Source organism: Anomaloglossus baeobatrachus, chromosome 7 (genome assembly GCF_048569485.1).
Source record: "Anomaloglossus baeobatrachus isolate aAnoBae1 chromosome 7, aAnoBae1.hap1, whole genome shotgun sequence".
NCBI lineage: Eukaryota > Metazoa > Chordata > Amphibia > Anura > Aromobatidae > Anomaloglossus > Anomaloglossus baeobatrachus.
Window position 1 is genome coordinate 292,678,269 of NC_134359.1, and position 19,878 is coordinate 292,698,146.

At 54.7% G+C, this 19,878-nt stretch overlaps 1 protein-coding gene across 1 annotated transcript; it reads left to right on the top strand.

The window, feature by feature from the left end:
* The first annotated feature begins 5,211 nt into the window (after positions 1-5,211).
* Positions 5,212-19,841, top strand: LOC142246433 (E3 ubiquitin/ISG15 ligase TRIM25-like). The gene is made up of 2 exons (XM_075319487.1): positions 5,212-5,274; positions 15,725-19,841. Exon 2 carries the CDS (start codon positions 15,819-15,821, stop codon positions 17,415-17,417), a length of 1,599 nt encoding a protein of 532 aa, XP_075175602.1. The 5' UTR covers positions 5,212-5,274; positions 15,725-15,818; the 3' UTR covers positions 17,418-19,841.
* The last annotated feature ends 37 nt before the right edge of the window (positions 19,842-19,878 follow it).

Below are 19,878 nucleotides of genomic sequence, written 5' to 3' on the forward strand. Positions count from 1 at the left end.
GATATGGCCAATCCCCTCGCATAGGCACCCGTCAGATTCGATGGGAGTATTAAAGGGATCTCAAAAAAGGTAATAAAAATGAGGTCTGTTTTAGAGTATGGTGTTGTCTTACCGGAAGGGGGCGCGGTAGTGGTGGTGGAGTGGAGTCACAGGAGGCAGGGGCGGTGCTAGAGGAGTCTGTGCTGGCAGCGGTGGGGTCTGTGCTGGCAGCGGTGGGGTCTGTGCTGGCAGCGGTGTGGTCTGTGCTGGCAGCGGTGGGGTCTGTGCTGGCAGTGGTGGGGTCTGTGCTGGCAGCGGTGGGGTCTGTGCTGGCAGTGGTGTGGTCTGTGCTGGCAGTGGTGGGGTCTGTGCTGGCAGTGCAGGGGTCTGTGCTAGCAGTGGAGGGGTCTGTTCTGGCAGCGGTGGAGTCTGTGCTGGCAGTGGAGGGGTCTGTTCTGGCAGCGGAGGGGTCTGTGCTAGCAGCGGTAGGGTGTGTGCTGGCAGCGGTGGGGCCTGTGCTGGCAGCGGTGGGGCCTGTGCTGGCAGCGGTGAGGTCTGTGCTGGCAGCGGTGAGGTCTGTGCTGGCAGCGGAGGGGTCTGTGCTGGCAGATGTGGAGTCTGTGGAGGCAGTAGAGGGGTCTGTGCTGGCAGCGGTGGGGTCTTTGCTGGCAGCGGTGGGGTCTGTGCTGGCAGCGGAGGGGTCTGTGCTGGCAGCGGTGGGGTCTTTGCTGGCAGCGGTGGGGTCTGTGCTGGCAGCGGTGGGGTCTGTGCTGGCAGCGGTGGAGTCTGTTCTGGCAGCGGAAGCTGTGTGGTGCAGGCCTGTGTGGCGGGTGTCTTAGATACTCTGTCGGCGGTCCAGCCTTCAAAGAATGTGGTGGGGTCTGTGATGGCAGCGGTGGGTCTGTGCTGGCAGCGGTGGGGTCTGTGTTGGCAGTGGTGAGGTCTGCGCTGGCAGCAATGGAGTCTGTGCTGGCAGTGGAGGGGTCTGTGCTAACAGCGGTGTGGTCTGTGCTGGCAGCGGAGGGGTCTGTGCTGGCAGCAGTGGGGTCTGTGCTGGCAGCGGTGTGGTCTGTGCTGGCAGCGGTGGGGTCTGTGCTGGCAGCGGTGGGGTCTGTGTTGGCAGTGGTGAGGTCTGCGCTGGCAGCAATGGAGTCTGTGCTGGCAGTGGAGGGGTCTGTGCTGGCAGCGGTGTGGTCTGTGCTGGCAGCGGAGGGGTCTGTGCTGGCAGCAGTGGGGTCTGTGCTGGCAGCGGTGTGGTCTGTGCTGGCAGCGGTGGGGTCTGTGCTGGCAGCAGTGGGGTCTGTGTTGGCAGCGGTGAGGTCTGCGCTGGCAGCAATGGGGTCTGTGCTGGCAGCAGTGTGGTCTGTGCTGGCAGCGGAGGGGTCTGTGCTGGCAGTGGTGTGGTCTGTGCTGGCAGCGGTGGGTCTGTGCTGGCAGCGGAGGGGTCTGTGCTGGCAGCGGTGGGTCTGTGCTGGCAGCGGAGGGGTCTGTGCTGGAAGTGGTGTGGTCTGTGCTGGCAGCGGTGGATCTGTGCTGGCAGCGGAGGGGTCTGTGCTGGCAGTGGTGTGGTCTGTGCTGGCAGCGGTGGGTCTGTGCTGGCAGCGGAGGGGTCTGTGCTGGCAGCGGTGGGGTCTGTGCTGGCAGCGGTGTGGTCTGTGCTGGCAGCGGAGGGGTCTGTGCTGGCAGCGGAGGGGTCTGTGCTGGCAGCGGAGGGGTCTGTGCTGGCAGCGGTGTGGTCTGTGCTAGCAGCGGTAGGGTGTGTGCTGGCAGTGGCGGGGCCTGTGCTGGCAGCGTTGTGGTCTGTGCTGGCAGCGGAGGGGTCTGTGCTGGCAGCGGAGGGGTCTGTGCTGACAGCGGTGTGGTCTGTGCTAGCAGCGGTAGGGTGTGTGCTGGCAGTGGTGGGGCCTGTGCTGGCAGCGGTGTGGTCTGTGCTAGCAGCGGTAGGGTGTGTGCTGGCAGTGGTGGGGCCTGTGCTGGCAGCGGTGTGGTCTGTGCTAGCAGCGGTAGGGTGTGTGCTGGCAGTGGTGGGGCCTGTGCTGGCAGCGGTGGGGTCTGTGTTGGCAGTGGTGGGGTCTGTGCTGGCAGCAGTGGGGTCTGTGCTGGCAGCGGAGGGGTCTGTGCTGGCAGAGGTGAGGTCTGTGATGGCAGCGATGGGTGCTGTGCTGGCAGCGGAGGGGTCTGTGCTAGTAGCGGTGGGGTCTGTGCTGGCAGTGGTGGGGTCTGTGCTGGCAGTGGTGGGGTCTCTGCTGGCAGCGGAGGGGTCTGTGCTGGCAGCGGTGAGGTCTGTGCTGGCAGTGGAGGGGTCTGTTCTGGCAGCGGTGGGGTCTGTGCTACCAGCGGTGGGGTCTGTGCTGGCAGCGGTGGGTCTGTGCTGGCAGCGGTGGGTCTGTGTTGGCAGCGGTGGGGACTGTGCTGGCAGCGGAGGGGTCTGTGCTGGCAGCGGTGGGGTCTGTGCTGGCAGCGGTGGGACTGTGCTGGCAGCAGAGGGGTCTGTGCTGGCAGCGGTGGGGTCTCTGCTGGCAGCGGTGGGACTGTGCTGGCAGCGGTGGGGTCTGTGCTGGCAGCGGTCGGGTCTGTGCTGGCAGCGGTGGTAAGCTATATTCGGATTTTAAGACGGACCCCTCATTTTCCTTCCAAACTTTCGGGAGGAAAAGTGTATCTTATAATCTAAAAAATATGGTAAATAACTATTCCCACCTGTCAAAAGCCGTAAAACTCACAGTATCGCGGCCGCAGTGACAGCACCATTTGGTTGCCATTATTAGGGGTCCCGGGATGTCAAGACAGGTGCGGGGTCCTCGATAGTAAAGTCGGAAAATACCTTAAAGGAATGCATTAACCCTTAAAGGACTGGGTGATTTCTTATTTTTGCACTTTTGTTTTTTTCCTCCCCTTTTTCCAAGAGCCATAACTTTTTTTTATTTTCCTGTCGATACAGCCGTGTGTCTTGTTATTTTTAGCGGGGCGAGTTGTACTTTTGAATGACACCGTTGATTTTATCATACGTTGTACTGGAAAGCGGGGAAAAAATAATATTTTTGGGGTCTATTCAATGTTTGTATATCCTGTTATTACATTTTTTTGTATTGTTGCCGTGAGTGAAAAACTGCAATTCTGGCGGTTTTCTTTTTTTTTCTCGTTACGCTGTTTACCGATCGGAATAATTATTTATAGATTTTCATAGATCGGACTTTTATGAATGCAGCGATACCAAACATACTTGTATTTTTTCTTTTCATTAAAGGGAATCTGTCAGGTGGATTATGTACACAGAACCATATACTATACACAGTAGTGCCGATGCACCGCTGTGTATAACACATGCGATCAGACAATCCCGGGGATTAAAAGTGGGGAAAAATAAAAGTTCAAATCCCTTCTTTTGCCCCATTAAAGGGAACCTGTCAGGTGCAATATGCACCCAGAGCCATGAGCAGTTCTGGGTACATATCTCTAATCCCTGCTTAGCTGTCCCTGTATACACTAGCATAGATAAGAGATCTATAGAAAAAGGATTTCAAAAGATCCTTTATGATATGCTAATGAGCGCGGGGGACTAGTCACAAGGGCATTAGTTCCTCCGACTAGTCCACCCTCTTAGCATGTTAGCACACTCACAGGAGCCTGCCAACATGCTATTCCATTCCCATCTTCAGCAGTGACGCGCGTACCTGTGTCCGTTGTCACTGCTTTGGAACGCCGGGTTTAGGGTCAGTACGCGTGATCAGAAGTCCCGGCACTAGACCTTTCTGAAGCCGGGACGCGTACACCCGGCTTCATACTGTGCATGACCAGAAGTGCCAGGACTTCTGATCATGTGCACTGACCCAAAACCTGGCGTTCCGAAGCAGTGAATAAGAGGGCGAAGTAGTCGGGGTGAACTTTGGACTAGTCCCTGTGCTCATTAGCATATCATAAAGGATCTTTAGAAATACTTTTTCTATAGATCCCTTTATCTATGCTAGTGTATACAGGGACTGCTAGGCAGGGATTAGCAATATACACCCAGAACTGCTCGTGGTCCCGGGTGCATATTGCACCTGACAGGTTCCCTTTAAAGGGACAAAAGAAGGGATTTAAATTTCTATATTTTTTTCCCCATTTATCACTTTATTAAATAGTCCCAGGGATTGTCTGATCGCATGCGTTATACGGAGCAGTGCATCAGCACTACTGTGTATAGCAAAAATCAGTGTCCTGTGAATGGCAGCTGGTTTTCACAGGAATACTGTGATGCCAGGATATGGGGGTCTTCAGCAGACCCCCTGCTGTCATAGTAACCCATTGGTGTCCAGCGATCATGTCGCGGGAGCACTGATGAAGGGTCACAACAGTGCACCCCCTGTCAGTGAGCGTTAAATGCCGCTATCAGAGATTACAGCGGCATTTAGCAGCTTTGCTCCATCCGCGGCTGTTAGAGGCAGCCTTCAACTGCCGCCAAAGATGAAGGCTTGGCGTGCGAGCATCAAAGGCAGAGAAACAAATTTTAATGGGCACAATAAGTCATTAAGGGGTTAACAAAAGGTTGTCAGCATAAAGATGTATTAGAAAAACAAAAGCGCTCGGCTCCAGGCAAGTCAGTGCTGTCAATCACCAGCAAGGGAGGCGGGGACATGCAAATCCAGTGGCTTCTTGGCCACACCCACTAAAGGGATTGGTTTATTTTTTACTATGAGCCAGGAAGGTAATTGGTGACTACCAGCCTGTTCTGTCGCAGCAATCACTGACCGCTGCGTCTTCCTTTTATGCTGGGGTCTGACTGCCGTCGTCATGGTGATGACAGCTTAATCCCGGCAGTTAGGCAGCTGTCAATCAGCAGGACGTCGGAGGGGAAGGGCTGCTCTGCGCAGGGAAGGTAGTCAGTAACTATCTGCCTGTCACAGGTTCATAGACCCAAAGGAAAAAAAGTCCTGGGCAACCCCTTTAAGGGGCAGAGAAGTGAAATAAAGAACTATATAAGAGGAAGACATATAATGGCCGCCTCTGTACACTGTAATCAGTGCTGCCTGCCGCACCCACAGCACCCGGAGTCAGAACGGGCCCCGGCCCGAGACTCTGAGGCACAGCGCCCCACCGGCGACTTACCGCACGGACGTCCAGGAGACGACTGCGCCAGCCCGCCGAGGAAGAGCCGCTCACACACAACGGCAGCCAATCAGCTGTGGCGCTGAACCAAGCAGCCAATCAGGACAGCTCTGCACCTTGTCGCTATGAGGACATAGTTTGTCAGCAGGTTAGGTGGCGCTGAGGGTGTTTTGGCGCCATAACCGTCCGACGATCGTCACCTCAACACAGGTAATGGCGGGGCCCGGGAGGGGGGAATACTGACAGGAATGAGGGCAGAGGAGGCCGGGGCACAGTGATACTGACAGGAATGAGGGCAGAGGAGGCCGGGGCACAGTAATACTGACAGGAATGAGGGCAGAGGAGGCCGGGGCACAGTGATACTGACAGGAATGAGGGCAGAGGAGGCCGGGGCACAGTGATACTGACAGGAATGAGGACAGAGGAGGCCGGGGTCACAGTGATACTGACAGGAATGAGGGCAGAGGAGGCCGGGGCACAGTAATACTGACAGGAATGAGGGCAGAGGAGGCCGGGGCACAGTAATACTGACAGGAATGAGGGCAGAGGAGGCCGGGGCACAGTGATACTGACAGGAATGAGGACAGAGGAGGCCGGGGCACAGTGATACTGACAGGAATGAGGCAGAGGAGACCGGGGCACAGTGATACTGACAGGAATGAGGGCAGAGGAGGCCGGGGCACAGTGATACTGACAGGAATGAGGGCAGAGGAGGCCGGGGCACAGTGATACTGACAGGAATGAGGCAGAGGAGACCGGGGCACAGTGATACTGACAGGAATGAGGGCAGAGGAGGCCGGGGCACAGTGATACTGACAGGAATGAGGGCAGAGGAGGCCGGGGCACAGTGATACTGACAGGAATGAGGGCAGAGGAGGCCGGGGCACAGTGATACTGACAGGAATGAGGGCGGAAGAGGCCGGGGCACAGTGATACTGACAGGAATGAGGGCAGAGGAGGCCGGGGCACAGTGATACTGACAGGAATGAGGACAGAGGAGGCCGGGGCACAGTGATACTGACAGGAATGAGGCAGAGGAGACCGGGGCACAGTGATACTGACAGGAATGAGGGCAGAGGAGGCCGGGGCACAGTGATACTGACAGGAATGAGGGCGGAAGAGGCCGGGGCACAGTGATACTGACAGGAATGAGGGCAGAGGAGGCCGGGGCACAGTGATACTGACAGGAATGAGGGCAGAGGAGGCCGGGGCACAGTGATACTGACAGGAATGAGGGCAGAGGAGGCCGGGGCACAGTGATACTGACAGAAATGAGGACAGAGGAGGCCGGGGCACAGTGATACTGACAGGAATGAGGGCGGAGGAGGCCGGGGCACAGTGATACTGACAGGAATGAGGACAGAGGAGGCCGGGGAACAGTGATACTGACAGGAATGAGGGCAGAGGAGGCCGGGGCATAGTGATACTGACAGGAATGATGGCAGAGGAGGCCGGGGCACAGTGATACTGACAGGAATGAGGGCAGAGGAGGCCGGGGCACAGTGATACTGACAGAAATGAGGACAGAGGAGGCCGGGGCACAGTGATACTGACAGGAATGAGGGCAGAGGAGGCCGGGGCACAGTGATACTGACAGGAATGATGGCAGAGGAGGCCGGGGCACAGTGATATTGACAGGAATGAGGGCAGAGGAGGCCGGGGCACAGTGATACTGACAGGAATGAGGGCAGAGGAGGCCGGGGCACAGTGATACTGACAGAAATGAGGACAGAGGAGGCCGGGGCACAGTGATACTGACAGGAATGAGGGCGGAGGAGGCCGGGGCACAGTGATACTGACAGGAATGAGGACAGAGGAGGCCGGGGAACAGTGATACTGACAGGAATGAGGACAGAGGAGGCCGGGGCACAGTGATACTGACAGGAATGAGGCAGAGGAGGCCGGGGCACAGTGATACTGACAGGAATGTGGCAGAGGAGGCCGGGGCACAGTGATACTGACAGGAATGAGGACAGAGGAGGCCGGGGCACAGTGATACTGACAGGAATGAGGCAGAGGAGGCCGGGGAACAGTGATACTGACAGAAATGAGGACAGAGGAGGCCGGGGCACAGTGATACTGACAGGAATGAGGACAGAGGAGGCCGGGGAACAGTGATACTGACAGAAATGAGGACAGAGGAGGCCGGGGCACAGTGATACTGACAGGAATGAGGCAGAGGAGGCCGGGGAACAGTGATATTGACAGGAATGAGGACAGAGGAGGCCGGGGCACAGTGATACTGACAGGAATGAGGGCGGAGGAGGCCGGGGCACAGTGATATTGACAGGAATGAGGGCAGAGGAGGCCGGGGCACAGTGATACTGACAGGAATGAGGGCAGAGGAGGCCGGGGCACAGTGATACTGACAGGAATGAGGGCAGAGGAGGCCGGGGCACAGTGATACTGACAGGAATGACGGCAGAGGAGGCCGGGGCACAGTGATACTGACAGGAATGAGGACAGAGGAGGCCGGGGCACAGTGATACTGACAGGAATGAGGCAGAGGAGGCCGGGGCACAGTGATACTGACAGGAATGAGGGCAGAGGAGGCCGGGGCACAGTGATACTGACAGGAATGAGGGCAGAGGAGGCCGGGGCACAGTGATACTGACAGGAATGAGGGCAGAGGAGGCCGGGGAACAGTGATACTGACAGGAATGAGGGCAGAGGAGGCCGGGGCACAGTGATACTGACAGGAATGAGGACAGAGGAGGCCGGGGAACAGTGATACTGACAGAAATGAGGACAGAGGAGACCGGGGCACAGTGATACTGACAGGAATGAGGCAGAGGAGGCCGGGGAACAGTGATATTGACAGGAATGAGGACAGAGGAGGCCGGGGCACAGTGATACTGACAGGAATGAGGGCGGAGGAGGCCGGGGCACAGTGATATTGACAGGAATGAGGGCAGAGGAGGCCGGGGCACAGTGATACTGACAGGAATGAGGGCGGAGGAGGCCGGGGCACAGTGATACTGACAGGAATGAGGGCAGAGGAGGCCGGGGCACAGTGATACTGACAGGAATGACGGCAGAGGAGGCCGGGGCACAGTGATACTGACAGGAATGAGGACAGAGGAGGCCGGGGCACAGTGATTCTGACAGGAATGAGGGCGGAGGAGGCCGGGGCACAGTGATACTGACAGGAATGATGGCAGAGGAGGCCGGGGCACAGTGATATTGACAGGAATGAGGGCAGAGGAGGCCGGGGCACAGTTATACTGACAGGAATGAGGGCAGAGGAGGCCGGGGCACAGTGATACTGACAGAAATGAGGACAGAGGAGGCCGGGGCACAGTGATACTGACAGGAATGAGGGCGGAGGAGGCCGGGGCACAGTGATACTGACAGGAATGAGGACAGAGGAGGCCGGGGAACAGTGATACTGACAGGAATGAGGACAGAGGAGGCCGGGGCACAGTGATACTGACAGGAATGAGGCAGAGGAGGCCGGGGCACAGTGATACTGACAGGAATGTGGCAGAGGAGGCCGGGGCACAGTGATACTGACAGGAATGAGGACAGAGGAGGCCGGGGCACAGTGATACTGACAGGAATGAGGCAGAGGAGGCCGGGGAACAGTGATACTGACAGAAATGAGGACAGAGGAGGCCGGGGCACAGTGATACTGACAGGAATGAGGACAGAGGAGGCCGGGGAACAGTGATACTGACAGAAATGAGGACAGAGGAGGCCGGGGCACAGTGATACTGACAGGAATGAGGCAGAGGAGGCCGGGGAACAGTGATATTGACAGGAATGAGGACAGAGGAGGCCGGGGCACAGTGATACTGACAGGAATGAGGGCGGAGGAGGCCGGGGCACAGTGATATTGACAGGAATGAGGGCAGAGGAGGCCGGGGCACAGTGATACTGACAGGAATGAGGGCAGAGGAGGCCGGGGCACAGTGATACTGACAGGAATGAGGGCGGAGGAGGCCGGTGCACAGTGATACTGACAGGAATGAGGGCAGAGGAGGCCGGGGCACAGTGATACTGACAGGAATGACGGCAGAGGAGGCCGGGGCACAGTGATACTGACAGGAATGAGGACAGAGGAGGCCGGGGCACAGTGATTCTGACAGGAATGAGGGCGGAGGAGGCCGGGGCACAGTGATACTGACAGGAATGAGGCAGAGGAGGCCGGGGCACAGTGATACTGACAGGAATGAGGGCAGAGGAGGCCGGGGCACAGTGATACTGACAGGAATGAGGGCAGAGGAGGCCGGGGCACAGTGATACTGACAGGAATGAGGGCAGAGGAGGCCGGGGCACAGTGATACTGACAGGAATGAGGACAGAGGAGGCCGGGGCACAGTGATACCGACAGGAATGAGGACAGAGGAGGCCGGGGCACAGTGATACTGACAGGAATGAGGCAGAGGAGGCCGGGGCACAGTGATACTGACAGGAATGAGGCAGAGGAGGCCAGGGCACAGTGATACTGACAGGAATGAGGACAGAGGAGGCCGGGGCACAGTGATACTGACAGGAATGAGGACAGAGGAGGCCGGGGCACAGTGATACTGACAGGAATGAGGACAGAGGAGGCCGGGGCACAGTGATACTGACAGTAATGAGGCAGAGGAGGCCGGGGGCACAGTGATACTGACAGGAATGAGGCAGAGGAGGCCGGGGCACAGTGATACTGACAGGAATGAGGCAGAGGAGGCCGGGGCACAGTGATACTGAGAGGAATGAGGCAGAGGAGGCCGGGGCACAGTGATACTGACAGGAATGAGGACAGAGGAGGCCGGGGCACAGTGATACTGACAGGAATGAGGACAGAGGAGGCCGGGGCACAGTGATACTGACAGGAATGAGGACAGAGGAGGCCGGGGCACAGTGATATTGACAGGAATGAGGGCGGAGGAGGCCGGGGCACAGTGATACTGACAGGAATGAGGCAGAGGAGGCCGGGGCACAGTGATACTGACAGGAATGAGGAAGAGGAGGCCGTGGCACAGTGATACTGACAGGAATGAGGGCAGAGGAGGCCGGGGCACAGTGATACTGACAGGAATGAGGCAGAGGAGGCCGGGGCACAGTGATACTGACAGGAATGAGGCAGAGGAGGCCGGGGCACAGTGATATTGACAGGAATGAGGGCGGAGGAGGCCGGGGCACAGTGATACTGACAGGAATGAGGCAGAGGAGGCCGGGGCACAGTGATATTGACAGGAATGAGGGCGGAGGAGGCCGGGGCACAGTGATACTGACATGAATGAGGACAGAGGAGGCCGGGGCACAGTGATACTGACAGGAATGAGGACAGAGGAGGCCGGGGCACAGTGATACTGACAGGAATGAGGGCAGAGGAGGCCGGGGTACAGTGATAGTATCACTGTACCCCGGCCTCCTCTGCCCTCATTCCTGTCAGTATCACTGTGCCTCGGCCTCCTCTGTCCTCATTCATGTCAGTATCACTGTGCCCCGGCCTCCTCTGCCTCATTCCTGTAAGTATCACTGTGCCCCGGCCTCCTCTGTCCTCATTCTTGTCAATATCACTGTGCCCCGGCCTCCTCTGCCTCATTCCTGTCAGTATCACTGTGCCCCGGCCTCCTCCGCCCTCATTCCTGTCAATATCACTGTGCCCCGGCCTCCTCTGCCTCATTCCTGTCAGTATCACTGTGCCCCGGCCTCCTCCGCCCTCATTCCTGTCAATATCACTGTGCCCCGGCCTCCTCTGCCTCATTCCTGTCAGTATCACTGTGCCCCGGCCTCCTCCGCCCTCATTCCTGTCAATATCACTGTGCCCCGGCCTCCTCTGCCTCATTCCTGTCAGTATCACTGTGCCCCGGCCTCCTCCGCCCTCATTCCTGTCAATATCACTGTGCCCCGGCCTCCTCTGTCCTCATTCCTGTCAGTATCACTGTGCCCCGGCCTCCTCTGTCCTCATTCCTGTCAGTATCACTGTGCCCCGGCCTCCTCCGCCCTCATTCCTGTCAGTATTACTGTGCCCCGGCCTCCTCTGCCTTCATTCCTGTCAGTATCACTGTGCCCCGGCCTCCTCTGCCCTCATTCCTGTCAGTATCACTGTGCCCCGGCCTCCTCTGCCCTCATTCCTGTCAGTATCACTGTGCCCCGGCCTCCTCTGCCCTCATTCCTGTCAGTATCACTGTGCCCCGGCCTCCTCTGTCCTCATTCCTGTCAGTATCACTGTGCCCCGGCCTCCTCTGTCCTCATTCCTGTCAGTATCACTGTGCCCCGGCCTCCTCTGCCCTCATTCCTGTCAGTATCACTGTGCCCCGGCCTCCTCTGCCTCATTCCTGTCAGTATCACTGTGCCCCGGCCTCCTCTGCCCTCATTCCTGTCAGTATCACTGTGCCCCGGCCTCCTCTGCCTCATTCCTGTCAGAATCACTGTGCCTCGGCCTCCTCTGTCCTCATTCATGTCAGTATCACTGTGCCCCGGCCTCCTCCGCCCTCATTCCTGTCAATATCACTGTGCCCCGGCCTCCTCTGCCTCATTCCTGTCAGTATCACTGTGCCCCGGCCTCCTCCGCCCTCATTCCTGTCAATATCACTGTGCCCCGGCCTCCTCTGCCTCATTCCTGTCAGTATCACTGTGCCCCGGCCTCCTCTGCCCTCATTCCAGTCAATATCACTGTGCCCCGGCCTCCTCTGTCCTCATTCCTGTCAGTATCACTGTGCCCCGGCCTCCTCTGTCCTCATTCCTGTCAGTATCACTGTGCCCCGGCCTCCTCCGCCCTCATTCCTGTCAGTATTACTGTGCCCCGGCCTCCTCTGCCCTCATTCCTGTCAGTATCACTGTGCCCCGGCCTCCTCTGCCCTCATTCCTGTCAGTATCACTGTGCCCCGGCCTCCTCTGCCCTCATTCCTGTCAGTATACTGACAGGAATGAGGGCAGAGGAGGCCGGGGCACAGTGATACTGACAGGAATGAGGGCAGAGGAGGCCGGGGCACAGTGATACTGACAGGAATGAGGGCAGAGGAGGCCGGGGCACAGTAATACTGACAGGAATGAGGGCGGAGGAGGCCGGGGCACAGTGATACTGACAGGAATGAGGACAGAGGAGGCCGGGGCACAGTGATACTGACAGGAATGAGGACAGAGGAGGCCGGGGCACAGTGATATTGACTGGAATGAGGGCAGAGGAGGCCGGGGCACAGTGATACTGACAGGAATGAGGCAGAGGAGGCCGGGGCACAGTGATATTGACAGGAATGAGGGCGGAGGAGGCCGGGGCACAGTGATACTGACAGGAATGAGGCAGAGGAGGCCGGGGCACAGTGATATTGACAGGAATGAGGGCGGAGGAGGCCGGGGCACAGTGATACTGACATGAATGAGGACAGAGGAGGCCGAGGCACAGTGATTCTGACAGGAATGAGGCAGAGGAGGCCGGGGCACAGTGATACTGACAGGAATGAGGACAGAGGAGGCCGGGGCACAGTGATATTGACTGGAATGAGGGCAGAGGAGGCCGGGGCACAGTGATATTGACTGGAATGAGGGCAGAGGAGGCCGGGGCACAGTGATATTGACAGGAATGAGGCAGAGGAGGCCGGGGCACAGTGATATTGACAGGAATGAGGGCGGAGGAGGCCGGGGCACAGTGATACTGACAGGAATGAGGCAGAGGAGGCCGGGGCACAGTGATATTGACAGGAATGAGGGCGGAGGAGGCCGGGGCACAGTGATACTGACATGAATGAGGACAGAGGAGGCCGAGGCACAGTGATTCTGACAGGAATGAGGCAGAGGAGGCCGGGGCACAGTGATACTGACAGGAATGAGGGCAGAGGAGGCCGGGGCACAGTGATACTGACAGGAATGAGGCAGAGGAGGCCGGGGCACAGTGATACTGACAGGAATGAGGGCAGAGGAGGCCGGGGCACAGTGATACTGACAGGAATGAGGACAGAGGAGGCCGGGGCACAGTGATACTGACAGGAATGAGGACAGAGGAGGCCGGGGCACAGTGATACTGACAGGAATGAGGGCAGAGGAGGCCGGGGCACAGTGATACTGACAGGAATGAGGGCAGAGGAGGCCGGGGCACAGTGATACTGACAGGAATGAGGGCAGAGGAGGCCGGGGCACAGTGATACTGACAGGAATGAAGGCAGAGGAGGCCGGGGCACAGTAATACTGACAGGAATGAGGGCGGAGGAGGCCGGGGCACAGTGATACTGACAGGAATGAGGACAGAGGAGGCCGGGGCACAGTGATACTGACAGGAATGAGGACAGAGGAGGCCGGGGCACAGTGATATTGACAGGAATGAGGGCGGAGGAGGCCGGGGCACAGTGATACTGACAGGAATGAGGCAGAGGAGGCCGGGGCACAGTGATATTGACAGGAATGAGGGCGGAGGAGGCCGGGGCACAGTGATACTGACAGGAATGAGGCAGAGGAGGCCGGGGCACAGTGATATTGACAGGAATGAGGGCGGAGGAGGCCGGGGCACAGTGATACTGACAGGAATGAGGCAGAGGAGGCCGGGGCACAGTGATATTGACAGGAATGAGGGCGGAGGAGGCCGGGGCACAGTGATACTGACAGGAATGAGGCAGAGGAGGCCGGGGCACAGTGATATTGACAAGAATGAGGACAGAGGAGGCCGGGGCACAGTGATACTTACAGGAATGAGGCAGAGGAGGCCGGGGCACAGTGATACTGACATGAATGAGGACAGAGGAGGCCGAGGCACAGTGATACTGACAGGAATGAGGACAGAGGAGGCCGGGGGCACAGTAATATTGACAGGAATGAGGGCGGAGGAGGCCGGGGCACAGTGATACTGACAGGAATGAGGCAGAGGAGGCCGGGGCATTGTGATACTGACAGAAATGAGGACAGAGGAGGCCGGGGCACAGTGATACTGACAGAAATGAGGACAGAGGAGGCCGGGGCACAGTGATATTGACAGGAATGAGGACAGAGGAGGCCGGGGCACAGTGATACTGACAGGAATGAGGACAGAGGAGGCCGGGGGCACAGTAATATTGACAGGAATGAGGGCGGAGGAGGCCGGGGCACAGTGATACTGACAGGTATGAGGCAGAGGAGGCCGGGGCATTGTGATACTGACAGAAATGAGGACAGAGGAGGCCGGGGCACAGTGATACTGACAGGAATGAGGACAGAGGAGGCCGGGGCACAGTGATACTGACAGAAATGAGGACAGAGGAGGCCGGGGCACAGTGATATTGACAGGAATGAGGACAGAGGAGGCCGGGGCACAGTGATACTGACAGGAATGAGGGCGGAGGAGGCCGGGGCACAGTGATACTGACAGGAATGAGGACAGAGGAGGCCGGGGCACAGTGATACTGACAGGAATGAGGCAGAGGAGGCCGGGGCACAGTGATACTGACAGGAATGAGGACAAAGGAGGCCGGGGCACAGTGATACTGACAGGAATGAGGATAGAGGAGGCCGGGGCACAGTGATACTGACAGGAATGAGGGCAGAGGAGGCCGGGGCACAGTGATACTGACAGGAATGAGGAGAGAGGAGGCCGGGGCACAGTGATACTGACAGGAATGAGGAGAGAGGAGGCCGGGGCACAGTGATACTGACAGGAATGAGGACAGAGGAGGGGGGGTGGAAAACTCCCTTTAACCTGCGGCACAATCTGCTAGGCAGGGTTCAGCTCTGTTTAATGCAGCAGATAGCACAGACTTCCCCAATACTGTACAATGATTTATGAACCCCCCCTCTGCGGTAGCACCTTACACAGAGGTCTCCTTTGAGCGTTCTGTATGAATGGACAATTCCTCTGGTCAAACCTGTCCTAACAATAGTCTATTAAGGTAAAGTCCTAGAAAACTCCTTTAAAAGTTATTTTGTTTGCATTCAGCCACCACCAGGGGGCACTGCTGAACTCTCCCTAGTGATGACTGCGGGCAGCAGAGGCTTTGTATGAGACTCTGTTAACATTAGCATCACGGCTATTAGTATTTATGACAAATGGATACCATTAATTTTAATAATAGGATATAAGGATAATTTTGCTGCAATCTTGTCACTTCATTGTTGAAAACACCACTCCAGCGTTGTTTTTTATCTGGAGTGGTGCCTTAAATGTAAGTCCCCTGCCCTTTGTCTAAGGCTATGTGCGCATGTGTTTTTACTGCATTTTTACTGCGTTTTTGTGCGTTTTTCTGTGTTTTTCCAATGCATTGCATGGGTGGAAAAACTTAGAAAAGAATTGACATGTTGCTTTTTTTTTCACCTCAAAAACGTAGCTAAAAAAAAAAAAAAAAAGCACTGTGCGGACAACAAAAATAAAAACTCATAGACTTTGCTGGGGAAGCAAAGTCATGCAGTTTTCTGACCAAAAACGCATGCGAAAAACGCATTGTGCGCATATAGCCTTATACTTACCTGCCACCGTCTTCATCTGCTATCTGCGTCGCTCCCGGTGATTTGTGACCTGCGGGCTGCTCCAGTGCTTTAGGTCACACCTCAACACAAGTCTATGAGAGCCTTGTACTGGCCTCATTCTGGCTCTCATAGACGTTTATTGAGCGTTCGAGACAGATGACAGCACAGGACGGTAGCGGTGCCAAAAATGGATGAAAATGCCAGTGGGTAAGTATAAGACTAGGGGCAGGGGACTAGCCCCTCGCTGGAGTGGTGCTTTAAGGAGTTTTACTGAGTTAGCTTTTCTTTTATTTCTCATCAGATCTAGTCCTAACTTCTCTTCTGAACAGATACCAAAATCTGCGGTTCACGCTTGGACCACTGGAGGGAGCAAGTCGGTGTCGGAGTGTGAAGCGATGGCGGACCGGATACTGGATTACGAGCTGACGTGCTCCATCTGTTTGGACATTTACACCACGCCTGTCATGTTAGACTGTGGACATAACTTCTGCCGCAGATGCATTGAAATGATGATAGAGGAGCAGATGGATGATGAAAACTATTCTTGTCCGAAATGTAGGAGAATATATTCATACGATTTTCATTCTCAGGTCAACTTTAACCTGAGTAATATAGCGGAGTATTATAAATCCATAAAGGGCTGTGAAAGCCCAGAGGAGGTGCCGTGTACCTATTGTATACTCATCCCTTCCACCGCCACCAGGACCTGTCTGCATTGCGAAGCTTCCTTCTGCGACAAGCATCTGGAGCTCCACAGCAAGAGCAAAGAACATATTTTAGTTGACCCCACCGCTTCGATAAGGAGCAGAAAGTGCCTAATCCACGACGAAGTTTTCAAGTATTACTGCGTAAACGACCAGGCTTGCATCTGCCCGTCCTGCTGCTTGTCAGAGCACAAAGACCACGATGTCGAACTCCTGGAAGAAGCCGTTCAGAAAGAAAAAGAGCAGCTGAAAACTATTCTCCAGGGCTTAAAAGCAGAACGGGAGTCTTGTAAGGAGCAGGAGGGTGTCTGGCGTGGCATTCTCAAAAAAAGGAAGGAGAAGGTAGCCCAGCTGAAAAATGACTTAGAAGCCTTGTCTAACGAATTCCGTGAGCGCATTGTAGTAGCCCACGTTGATGTGGTCAACGAAATCGGGAGGCATTTGAGAGAGGTCTCGGAACAGTTGTCTAATAAAATATTTTCTGAATTCAAGAGAGCGGCCGAGTCGTCCCTGAACCTGGACGAGGGTAGCCTGGACGAGGGTTCTTCAAGCACGATGGATGCACTTTGTGTTTTACAGGCTCTAAATAGACATAACATTTCTGCAGCAAATTCCGCCACGGGCGACAGACCATCCATCGCCGGCCATTTCATTGACACGCTACTGATTTCCTTACTCTCGCAGAAATACATAAGAGGCGTTTCCGACTCCCTGCCCCTCTTTCTAGCCAGTAAGTTCGAACATTTAAAGTACAAGGTTGATTTACTGCTCAATGCAGAAACCGCCAGTAAATATCTCAGTCTGTCTGATGACCTCAAAACTCTATCATACACCAAGAAAAAGCGTTACGAAGAAATCACGCCGAGACAGTTTAAATCTAGTCAGGTCCTTAGCATCCAATCTTTCGATTCGGGAAGACACTTTTGGGAAGTAGAAAGCAGCGAGGTTGGAGTGAAAGCCGTCGGCGTGGCCTATCCCACCATTGAGAGATCCGGTGTAAAGGCCTTTCTAGGATACAATGAGAAGTCCTGGAGCTTGATCTGGAGTTCTGAACACATCGAAGTCTGCCACGCCTCGAATTGTATACAGATTAAAACGGATGATGTAGCCATGCGTGGCCTTGGAGTGTTTCTAGATTACGAAGCCGGACAGCTGTCCTTCTACAGACTCTGTGAAAAAGTCAAACACCTGCACACCATCTCGGCCACTTTCACCGAGCCGCTCCACGCTGCCTTTTATGTAGTTAATGGCTGGATGAAGATCAACCCCCCAAAGATGCATTGGAAGTAGATTCTCTTAACTTCCAATCAGCCCTTCTGTTAGTTTTAGAATTTAAAGGGGCATTCTAGTTATCACCTATAAGTTGATAAGCAACTTATTTACTGGTGGTCACAATCATGCGCCACCTCCTCTCCATTCCCTATGAGGTTACGCTTGGCTTTTTCACCCAGTCCCATGAATGGAACGGCGGTCGGGCATCTACTCCTTTCTATCTAGGATAAAAAAAAATATCCTGGTTTTGCCAATTGGTACGGGTCCTAGCTTTCTGACTTCCACCAATCAATAAAAATAGGTAACAACTTGTTTTCACCTGACAATCTCTTTAAGGTAAAAAAAAATGTACATGTATGAACCTTACTATTGTTTCAAAGTCCCTCTGTGTCTATTTACAACAGTGGATTTTTTTCTGGTTACTATTAATAGTTAAAGGGGTGGTCCAAAGGCAGTAATTTTCCTCCTAGCTCCCTATTTGATGCTATAAGTTAATCTATTTTCTAATATACTTGCTCTAAAAATTCACTTTCCTTCTCTCACTACACCATCTAACTACTATTCTATTTTTTTCACTTCCCGTCTGATGACGCTTTGTTTGAGAATTACCAATGCATGCTAGGATCCGCAAACAAAGCACCATAAGAGCAGGGGACAGAAGCTGTAGTCACTGCCACAGCCTCCGTCTCCACCCTGAAACAAAGCGCCATTAGTGATGCTCGTTTCAGGGGCTTGTCACTATGTGATGTGCAGAGTGATCACTGTAATGTCGGCTTAGAGGCATAATAATAAGCCGGCAGAGAAACAAACTACCTGGCAGAGACCAGTGACATTACCTGCAAGGGTGGTGCTTGTATCCTGCATGCCAGGCATGACCGCTCTGTTGACGGCTTATTACTATTCATCTAAGCCAACAACAGAGCGTGCACTGTGTACGTTGCATAGTGCACAAGGATGAGTCCCTAAAATGAGTGTCACTGATGGTGCTTTGTTTCAGGGAGGGGGCAGAGGCTGTGACAGTGATTGCATCCTCTGCCCCCTGCTCTTATGGTGCTTTGAGTATCTAAGCATGCACTAAGATTTTCAATCAAAGCGTCATCAGACAGGAAGTGAAAAAAATAGTGGAATAGCAGAGTAGCAAGGGAAGGATAGGGAATTTTTCAAGCAATAATATTAGAAAATAGCTTAGATTTTGGCATCAAATAAGGAGTTAGGGGTGAAATTACTTTGCCTTTGGACCACCCATTTAAAGTTGTAATTCAGCTTTAGGAATAAGAAGTTTATACAGCGGGTGCTGTCAAAATTTAATTTTTTAAATTTTTTTTTGTTTTTTTGGTTTATTGAAGTTGAGCTTAGAATTTAGTAAGGACTTAGAAAGTGATACAGAGTATGGCCGACCGGTCTTGTAAGCTATTATTATTTCTTTATTTTTTAATAGGTAAATGTGAAGTTTCACTTTGGGGATAGTTATGCGGGGGATAAAAAGGGATTCACTTAAAGGGAAACGGTCTGCATAAGTAGCAGTGCTGGCTGTGTAGCCGCTTGTCCCCCAATAAAAATTCTACTTTTTTTGTGTAGTGATGTGATCTGTTACTCATGGGAAATCTGCAAACCGCTAGAGCCCGGTAGGGTGTTCTTCTAAGTGCACTGTGGGTGTGATCTTTTGAGTGCACTGAGGTGTGTTCCTCTAAGTGCACTGGGTTTTTTTTCCTTTTAGCACACTGAGGGGTGTTCTTGTGAGTGCACTGGGGGGGGGGGGGGTGTTCTGCGTGCACTGGAGGTTTGTTCTACTGATTGCACTGGGGCATGTTCTGAGTGCATTAGGGGTGTAATCTTTTAAGTGCACTGGGGTGTCTTCTGAGTGCACTGGGGTGTCTTCTGAGTGCACTCAGGGCTTCTTCAGAGTACACTCGGGGTGTTTGATGTGCACTGGGGGATGTGCTTCAGAGTGCACTGGGGGTCATGCTGTGTGCACTGGGGGCGTGTTCCTCTGGATGCACTAGAATGTGTTCCTTTGAGTGCACTGGGGGGTGTTCTGAGTGCAGTGGATGTGTGTTCTGATTTCACTGGGGGCATATTTTGAGTGCATTGGGGGTGTTATCTTTTGAGTGCATTGGGGGCGTGTTCTGAGTGCACTGGGTTGTATTCTAAGTGCACAGGAGTGTGTTCTAAAGGCACTGAGGCATTTTGTGTCTTCTGAGTGCACTATGGTGTGTTCTGAGTATACTGGGGATATTCTATATACTGGGGGTGTGTGCTTCAGAGTGCACTGGGGGGGGGGGCATCTTCCTCTGAGTGCACTAGGGTGTGTTCCTTTGAGTGCACTGAAGTGTGTTCTTCTGAGTGCACAGGGGTATGTCCCTCTGAGTGCACTAGGGTGTGTTCCTTTTAGTGCACGGGGGGTGTTCTTCTGAGTGCACTGGGGGGGTGTTCTGAGTGCATTGGGGGTGTAATCTTTTGAGTGCACTGGGGGGGTGTT